Source organism: Myripristis murdjan, chromosome 21 (genome assembly GCF_902150065.1).
Source record: "Myripristis murdjan chromosome 21, fMyrMur1.1, whole genome shotgun sequence".
NCBI classification, from domain to species: Eukaryota; Metazoa; Chordata; class Actinopteri; order Holocentriformes; family Holocentridae; genus Myripristis; species Myripristis murdjan.
The window spans coordinates 15,689,052-15,698,746 of NC_044000.1; the positions used below are offsets into that span (position 1 = coordinate 15,689,052).

A 9,695-nucleotide genomic window follows, 5' to 3' on the forward strand; every position below is an offset into this window, starting at 1 on the left:
GCAATACTTAACAAGAAAGAGCTCAAACTGGGCAGCAGAGCAGGCTCCCACCGGATGGCTTCAGCGTCCACGTCCTTACACTCACAAGCATCTCATCTCTATTAGGACCATCTGCTATGAGCAACTTGGAAAACCTGAGGATGGGATAAACTTCACCAGGTAAGCGAACTCTCCAATAACAGCCGAAGCGCACATGTTGAGGCATTTTGTCTTTTTGGGGGGATATTTTTCCATGACAGTATTCATCCGAAAAGACGATCGATCAAAATTTATCCTGCTGACAGTTTTTCTAGGTCAGGCTGTTTTCAGTTTATGTCCCAGTGTTCATGTTCACGAGTAATACCGGCGGGCTCAAACATTAATTTCTGTTTGTCGCTAGGTGGGAGATGTGGCATTTTGTCCGAGGGAGCCTGATTGGATGCGGTAGCCTATGCGAGGGGTATAGAGTGCGTTCCTCCGCTATTTGTAACCCAGCAACTGTCCCAGTGAATGGCTGGCTGAACAAATCCTATTACTTAAAGAAATGACACCATTATTGAATCAGAGGAACTCCGCGGAAAACACCATTTCCAAAACTGCTCTAAACAAAGTAATCCTGTACCACTTCGGGCCTTTCATCAAACTTCAAATCGACTGCTTTTTAGTGTGTAAGCGTTTTTAAATGACAAGATGCAACCTCGGAGTCAAACAGGCAGTAGGTCAGGTTGCATGTCAAACAAGGCATCATCTATAATAGTTTGTTTGTGGAGCTGTTAATGTTTACTCATTTGAATTCCAGATATGGATTTTGACACGCTTGGATCCTTTCTGCGCAAGCGCACCAGCAGGTCTCCTCCCTCTACCTGAAGGAGCGCACCTGGATGATCCAACGAGACGGAAGTTCTGAAAAGCTCGCGCACAGAGACACGGGCTGGAAGTGCTGACTGGATTTTTTTTCTTCTCCGAGGAGAAGTTAGTCTGGAATTCACGAAACAATCAGAAAGTGGCTCAAGTCAAAGCGCGATGCCATTCTTTGGACAGAAACAATTTACAGAACTCTTCCAACAATCTCCAGTCTAATGGTACGTGATCATTTTCTCCAAGTAATCCAGAGCAGAGAGGTTGTTTGATCTTGTGTATGTAGGCTGCGTGTGTTTTAATGCATATATTTGTGAAAAGCAACTTAACAGACATCAATTTATACATCTTACAGTATAAAAAGAACTGTCTCATTTGTGCTCTCAGCAGCAAAATGCTGGTTTGGTGGCATGGCAAGTAATTTCTCATTGTCAAACTTTTTTTTTTTTTTTTTTTTTTTTTAACTTTACTTAAAGGCCATTTTTTTCTTTGAAACCAAAGGTCTTGATGTTGTTGGTTACACGATTCCTTAAATGACTTGAGTGTTTTCATTTTATTGTAGGTGAAATTCAATCCTGAAGCAACCCTCACTCCATTCAAAAAGCATGACAACTCTTCGAAGAGTCCTCCGAAGGCGATTGCACCCACTTAAGCTGGCAATTGTGGCCCTTGTTTTTGTCACATTTGTGTTCTTCATACAATGGGAGGTTGGAAGCCAAAGCCCACAGGAGGAGCCATGGTTGAAGGAGATGGCAGTAAAACGGGATGCCGTGCTGGGCATGGTGATGGGAGCGGTCAATAACTTCAGGGATGCAATGCCAAAGATGCAGATCAGAGCCCCTGTCCGCCAGCAGGACAATGCAGACGGCATGTCCTGTCTGCCAGGCCACTATACTGCGGCTGAGCTCAGGCCAGCTCTGGAGCGCCCACCGCAGAACCCTCTTGCTCCTGGGGCTTCTGGGAAGCCCTTTCACACAGACTCTCTGAGCCCTGCTGAGCAGAAAGAGAAGGAGAGGGGGGAGGAGAAACACTGCTTTAACCTGTACGCCAGTGACCGAATCTCCTTAAGTAGAGACCTGGGTCCGGATACAAGACCACCAGAGTATGTCATCTTGTCAAGTCTTTGTGGCTCTGCAGAAGACAATGTTTGCCTCACGTTCAAAGAAATGCATTGTAGTAGCCACATTCTTTGATTAAAATGAACAAGTTAGAACAAGAGAATCATGATGTCAGTGAACGCAGTGGAACAAATAATGTAGATTTTCTTCTCAAAATTATGTAGACTTAGAAAAATCACTTCATGAATTGAATTGCACCACCTAGTGGTGGTAAAACCATCTCTGTTGCTGTAGAGAAGGGATTAAAACCCCCATGTTCCCCATGGCTGTCTTACTGGCCTGTAATACAATCAGTAACATACTGAAAAAACACAGATGGTGATATGATATAGATTGTTAAATGCAAACATGTCTGTCTAACCCAAACAAATCCTCAATGTTTGTCTTTAGCAACTGGGGGAAAATTGACACAAAAACCACAGGGATGATTTTTCTGTCTGAAACATTGTTTCAGCACGACTGCCCAGTTAATGTGGCCAGTTCAGGAAGAAGCTAAGTTATGTTTGGCTAATTACACAAGTCTATCCGTGTCCCGACTTTTTTTATTGGGGTAATTTACAAAGTCTCTCCTGCTCTGATATGGCTGGTGCGCATGCAGTGTCACAGCTGAAATGGACACCCCACAGGGGATTGCCTGCAGATGTAATAACTAGACTATTGTGCCACTGAGGAACTATATAGACACTAGATCTTTGTGCTCTTTTGCTTTCTGCAGATGTATTGAGCAAACCTTCAAACGATGCCCCCCTTTGCCGACCACCAGTGTCATAATTGTGTTCCACAATGAAGCATGGAGCACTCTGCTAAGGACAGTATACAGTGTCCTCCACACCTCCCCTGCCATTCTCCTCAAAGAGATCATCCTAGTGGACGACGCCAGTGTGGACGGTAACGCACAGCAGGCTCACTAGGACCACCCAGCTCTCTTTTTGGATTTAATTTCAGGCAGCCTGTTGAGTGGGCAGCCCTTTGGTGTTCCATGAAATGTGCGGAGTGGAGCTCCAGCTCTGTGGCTCATGAAGAGGGTTACAACAGGAAGCAAGGGGCTGCTAGTGAATACTTTCCTAAGAGGAGTTAGCGATGGTTGTGCTTAGAAATGAGTCAGAGTTAGCTCTTGTAAACAGGTCCCAGGCAGGGGAAACAAAATGCTGGAAAGGAGCGGGGGTTCAGGGAATGCAGTCTACCTAATACTCTAAACACTGTTATTTGTTGGGAGCAGGCCCCTATTAGAGCCCTGCAGTACAATTCCTTAGATCTGTAGTCCAGGAGCTGGTCAGGCAGACTTGACAGCCAGCCATGTTGAGAATGGAAAGCAGACAGCTTTCTCTTCTTACCTTCCATGCCGAAGGCTACTGAGAAATTCGTATTTATCAATTTAATAACCATGAATCTCGTCATGTCATGGCTTTTTTCATGAGATGATATTTTTTCACATCAAACTTAAACCTCTGGAGCTGTAACTCATCAAAATAGTGCATCATTTATGATCACGTTTTATGGTCACAACATGATATTAACAATATAAATTGCTAAATAATATAGATAGATAATGTGTCTGTAAGTAATTCCACTGTATATCCTGTACTTTCAGATGTGTTGAAGGATGAGCTGGATGAGTATTTGAAACGTCTCCACATTGTGCGGGTTGTCCGCCAGCGAGAAAGGAAAGGACTCATCACTGCGCGGCTGCTGGGTGCCTCTGTGGCCACCGGTGACACACTCACCTTTCTGGATGCCCACTGTTAGTCAATGCCACTGACGTCAAATTACTGAGTCACTCACACACTCTGAATAGTTAAACACTAGACACACCTGTTCTTACACACCCACCTTTACAATGCAGTGAATACTTTGGCACCAATGGCGGCTGTTTATTTAAAATTGAATAATAGAGCAATCAAATTTAAGTGTATTTAGTTTAGGATTTTATCAACTGTTTATGATATTGGTTTTTATTTAAGATTAGCCATATAGTAGTTATCGTTGATGCTGATGATAAGGCGCTTTGTGTTTTAACAGGTGAATGCTTTAATGGTTGGCTTGAGCCTCTGTTGACCAGGATAGCAGAGAACTCCACTGCAGTAGTCAGCCCTGACATCACCACTATTGATCTCAACACCTTTGAGTTCATGAAACCGTCTCCATATGGCCAGAACCACAACCGGGGCAACTTTGACTGGGGCCTGTCCTTCGGCTGGGAAAGTCTACCGGATCATGAGAAACGAAGGAGGAAGGATGAAACATACCCTATAAAGTAAGGAGGCAGTTTTCATGAATGTACAATGTGAACTTTACATGAACCCATTTTTTATTGCTCAGATTGCAAATCATCAAAAATCTGAAAATAGTGAACGAAATATGCTGCCTCTTAAAAGACTGTCTTCCATTACAGGACACCAACATTTGCGGGAGGGCTCTTCTCAATCTCAAAGGAATATTTCTATCACATTGGAAGCTATGATGAGGAAATGGAAATCTGGGGTGGAGAGAATATTGAAATGTCTTTCAGGGTAAGAAATAACTGAGCTGTCATTCTGAAAGTGCAGCATTCCTGTCTTTTGTTGTTGAGGCTTTGTGCTTGTTGCATGTGTTCACCATCAACATAGCTGTACAGGTGTGTCTAATTGTATGTCATCTTAACTCATATGCTTCTATTGTTTGCCGATTTCTGCAGGTGTGGCAGTGTGGAGGCCAGCTGGAGATCATCCCCTGCTCCATTGTTGGCCACGTTTTCCGGACCAAGAGCCCACACACCTTCCCCAAGGGCACGCAGGTGATTGCCCGGAACCAGGTACGCCTGGCCGAGGTCTGGATGGATGACTACAAGGAGATCTTCTACCGTCGTAACCAACAAGCTGCGCAAATGGCAAAAGATGTATGTACAAATACAGTGTGTTACTATCCACTGCCATCCATAAAAAAGTTGATTTCATTAAGTTTCAAGCAGTAGCAATTTGCTCTGGAATTTTTTTTCTTGCAGCTCCATCACTCACGACCATAAGTATGTTTAATTTTATTTATTTATTTTTTTTTACATTATCCCCCCATAAGGCAAGTTTGGGCGACTCCAGCTCCTGTCTGTGAATTACATACAGTCAGCACTAAGTCTGAACATAAGTCTGAACATGAGGTGCAGGTAGAAACACATCCTGCAGGGGAGACCATGGAGTTTGGAAAACCATAGCATTTCACCATTGTAATTCTCAATGCATGAAATCTGTGGAAATTAAATGCATTCTTTGAAACAGTAATAGAAATAGATTGTCTTGAAAACCCTCAGCTAGATGCTATTAGAGGCTGAAAGCTGTTAACCGGCAGGAAAAGAGGCCCAAAGGAAGTCTGCTCTGGTAAATGACACAGGCTGCCAGCATTTCCCAACACATGGTCTCATAGGTGCCATAAACAGTTCCCCTGGGGCTATACCTCAGAGAGCTGGGCCGGCCCTCTCCTGCTGGCTTCAAACAGACACACCGTCTTCAACAGCTTCAAGGAATTCACTGTAGTAGCTATCAGTGCGTGCTAGTGTTAACAGCATCCTCGTCATTATAGTAAGTGCTCTCATTACTCAAGAGCTGGAAGTGCCCCAAATCCATTTAAACATGCTACACCTCGCACTTAAAGAGGAGCAGTGATTGAACACTTGTCTGTTTCATTGTTTCATTTATTTCATTTGTTTAAAAAAGTGGTCGTTAGAGCACTGGAACACAGTCATTGCAGTTAGAACCCCTAAAGTAGTCCGCTGAAAATTAAATGAGAAAATTATATATTTTCATAGTGGAGTAGGCTTGTCCTGATACCAGAATGTCTAATTTTGATATATTATCCAGGAAAATATCGATATTCAATGCGATTTTCGATACTGTGGAAAAATGGGCATAAAATGGATTTCATCTTGGACTAGAAGAGAAAATACTTCTCAGGCACAAAGATGTTTTCTTATTCTTAAATAACGCTTAAAAACAAACTTCTTTAACTAGGCTACCTAATCTAACAATTTTGGAGTAGCTATTTATATTTGTGTATTAATGGTTTGTTAGAAACAGAGGTTGTGTGTTGTGTGTTAGCAAGCACTCACTGTATTTACTAGTGAACAATATTTTTCCAACTCAGGCAGACTTGTTAGTTTTAGGTAAGTTAGCTCAACCCCAGACAGGAGTAGAGCAAGACACATTACATCGACACTGCATTGAAGCTGGAGTGTGTGACTTGTTCTGTCATTAGATGTGTGTGGCTGGCACATGTGGAGCGAGGAAAGTTTTATTTTGTAGAGAAAACACTGCGGATATCGATACTGTTGGAAAGCAGTTATGTTACCATTCCAAATTTTTAGTATCAATCGATACTTTCGACAACCGTACTGCCAACCCTCGTCCCCTCAGGTCCATGCATGTCTGTTTCTTTGTCTTTATGTTGCTTCACTAAAGCTATTTTCTGAATGTGCAAATAGTTAGTTGTGGAAAAAGGTCTACAAATAGTTACTCAAGCAGATGTACTGTTACCTTGCTGATATTTTAGTCAAGTAGAAGTAGAGGTATGGCTGTAAAAATCTACTTAAGTAAAAGTATAAATTAGCTCATTTAAAATGCTTGGAGTAAAAGGTGCTGAGTTACTTTTTCAAAACAGTAACTGTTCTGTGTGATCTTTTCCATTCAGTTTTAAATGGAGGAGAGAACTACATTCTTTTAGAGGGGCATTGTGCAAAACTGCTGAGGGCTGATTGAAGTGAGGACCCTGTAGATTCAACTGACAAATGCAGAATATGCATATAGTCCTCGCTTCCATAGACCATCTGTAGTTTTTCATTGTGCACCTTTTATTTGAAATTTGGAAATGACAAAAAGTGCACCAGCAAGGAAGAACCAGATTCCTCTTCTCATCTTTGCTTAGTGAGCGTTCATTGTGAAAAGTTCCACAAGCTGTCACTGATCATTTGTTCTCTGTCATGGATGTGATTTAAAATGCAGTGAAGTCCAAAACTCAAGCAAAAATGCACTTAAGTAAAATTAAAACTACTGGCTGTAAAAAAAAAAAAAAAAAAAAAACTCAAAAGTGCAAGTACACAAAAAAGCTACTCAATAACAATAACACAAGTAAATGTATTAAGTTAGTACCTCTGCAGATAGTCCAAAATCAGTTCAGGGTTTAATGGAAGTGTGCCATTTAAACTGTATGACTCCCATTGTCAATAGCCACCATGTTACACTGGATGTGGTAAAGAAGTTTCTGTTTTGCTCTCATCGTGGCTGGAAGTTCCTGTGTTTTAATGGTGGCCTGGAATTGTTTGTATAGAGGACCTTTGGAGACGTCTCGAGACGTGTGGACCTCCGGGAGCGGCTGCAGTGCAAGAGCTTCTCCTGGTATTTGAAGAACGTCTATCCAGAGGTTTTCATGCCTGATCTCAACCCGCTCCACTTTGGCTCGGTAAGACCACATACCCCCTTTACCGCCACCCCTCCTCTCTCAAAACCTCAGAGCACTGTCTAGCCACTGTGGGTTTCCACTTAGGATCTCTAGAGGCTTCTGAGGTGGGCTTAGGACTGAGAGTTCCAGTTTGACACCACTGAAAGCACTCGAGAGACTGGTGTTGTTTGAACAGCTTGCACTATATGGTAGTTGTTGTTTTTACTTTTTTTTTCTCATTTTATTTTTGTTTCCTCTCCCTCTGGCATACTCCGACCCCGTACCCCTTTGCAGATTAAAAATATTGGTAAAGACTCATGTCTGGATGCTGGAGAGAACAATGAGGGTGGGAAACAGCTGATTATGTACCCATGTCATGGCCTAGGAGGAAACCAGGTAAGTTAGAGAATGTACATCTAATCTCTGATTTGCAAAAATATGAATCGGTTTTTATTGGCATGGATGATGAGTTTTTTTCTGTTTCTTGTGCTATAGTATTTTGAGTACTCCACACATCATGAGATTCGACACAACATTCAGAAGGAGCTGTGCTTGCATGGCGCAGAGGGGACTGTGAAGCTGGAGGACTGTCAGTATAAAGGCAAGAATACCTTTGTGGGAGCAGAGCAAAAATGGGAGTTAAAAGATGTGAGTATGGTCTTCAGCATTTTTCCTCTCGTGCTTTGATTTGGAGTTTCAGATACTTTGGCATCACTTCCTTTTAGGGAAGTATAACTGTGTTTGTGTCCTCTCCATGTAGAACCAGTTATTTTACATCCCAGGGTGGAGCATGTGTCTCAGTGCCCGTCACGATCATCCCTCTCTGGTCCCGTGCAACCCATCAGACAGATACCAGCTTTGGTTCTTCATGTGAATATACCAGGACCATGTGCACAAAGATATTAACACACTATTTTTTAGATTTATCGACGCATTGAATTTTAATTTATTTTTATACACAGAAGAAGTGAACTGCTGCTGGAAAGTTTGGACTTTTGGAGAAAATATTGTGTGCCACTGCTGGAAGGAAGCATTCAAACTGATTTTTTAAAAGACTTTTTACATTTGCTATCTAAGTTTTTTATTTGGGTTGAGAACAAGTCCATTGGATACTTTCATGCAAGGTGACTGAATCCGGCTTCACAGAACAATGAAGATGCACTCTTGACAAGTGCCTCTTTTGTGTTTGAGATATTGTGACTATTTTTAGTCCATACAACCAACAGATGCAGTATTTGGTGTATATTATATGTTTCTTTTTTATAATACTGAATAATATGGCAAGAGTTGTGTAGAAATCTAAAACAAAACATTGCCACAAAAATTCTTGCAAATCATAAAATTGCTATACATTAGACCCATGAGGTGCAAGTTGGACACAAAAAAATCCCAAACATTGTGCACCAAAGACACTGAAATCAAAAACTTGAAAGAAATGAGTGTGATGTACATTTCCTTGTGCAGAATTACCTTTTTTATATTATGCATAACTGGTTTGTTATTTGCAATGGTCTTCTGTTTTTACCATCCAGTGCCTTGGACATAATCATAATTACCACTAGGGGGGAGTGTTCCTCTGTGTTACAGTTCTCCAGTGTTTTTTTTTTTTTTTTCTCTCTGTTGGAAACCTGTCAACCTTTTGCCATACAGAGGCTTTAATAACGCATCTCTAAAGATATTAAGAATGAAGGCTATATCATCTTGTGAATAACAGTTGATATGATAATTTCTTGTTAGACTGAAAGTGAGCAGGCTGCAATGCTGCCTCAGATGAGCGAAATTATTTGTAATGAATCAGAACGCTAAGCTGGTGTTCAGTGCAGATCTTAATGACAATAGAGAGAAACTTTAGTGCAAAACCAAGACAAGACATTATTGAAATTTAAAATAAGTTTTGGATTGCTTTAATTGCTTGACTAAAAATATTTAACAAAGTTGTAAGTTACTTGTAAGATGAATCACTCTTTTAACCCATAAAATGTAACAACTTTTGGCTCTATAGTTACAAGTCGTGTGATTGGTGGCTATCAAATGGATTTTGCTTTCTCTGTAACATCTGTTACATGATTAAGGGTTGGTATTTGTTGATCAAATTGTTCCTTGATTTACAGTGAAGTGCCTGAAAAGCTCCTTTAACACATAGGAGTAAATGATTTCTGGTGCAGGCACTAGTGTTTAAATGGCTAGAGTGTTGTAAATTGCTTCACATCTGTGGCTGGGTGAGAAACAAATCTGATGTGTGTGAATAATTGTCTACTGCTTTTCACTCTCTGAGAGTACCTTGATATTAAGCCTATCTTTGAGGTGATTAAATTTAATTTGTTAGTGCTTTGAGCCTTG

The 9,695-nt window shown here is 41.2% G+C and overlaps 1 protein-coding gene across 1 annotated transcript; it reads left to right on the forward strand.

Annotated features, from left to right (window-relative positions):
• The first annotated feature begins 39 nt into the window (after positions 1–39).
• On the forward strand, positions 40–9,683 carry galnt3 (UDP-N-acetyl-alpha-D-galactosamine:polypeptide N-acetylgalactosaminyltransferase 3 (GalNAc-T3)). The gene is made up of 12 exons (XM_030080732.1): positions 40–159; positions 779–1,061; positions 1,400–1,939; positions 2,671–2,843; positions 3,547–3,696; positions 3,975–4,209; positions 4,348–4,465; positions 4,630–4,830; positions 7,245–7,376; positions 7,650–7,751; positions 7,851–8,003; positions 8,116–9,683. The coding sequence occupies exons 3-12, from the start codon at positions 1,443–1,445 to the stop codon at positions 8,227–8,229; spliced, it is 1,875 nt and encodes a 624-aa protein (XP_029936592.1). The 5' UTR covers positions 40–159; positions 779–1,061; positions 1,400–1,442; the 3' UTR covers positions 8,230–9,683.
• Positions 9,684–9,695: the final 12 nt, after the last annotated feature.

Bases quoted from the DNA above. Each gene is read 5' to 3' on its own strand.
- galnt3 (XM_030080732.1), top strand. From the start codon at position 1,443: ATGACAACTCTTCGAAGAGTCCTCCGAAGGCGATTGCACCCACTTAAG. The intron at 2,844-3,546 runs GTAACGCACAGC...CTGTACTTTCAG, and splicing joins GGACGACGCCAGTGTGGACG to ATGTGTTGAAGGATGAGCTG. The intron at 7,752-7,850 runs GTAAGTTAGAGA...CTTGTGCTATAG, and splicing joins ATGGCCTAGGAGGAAACCAG to TATTTTGAGTACTCCACACA.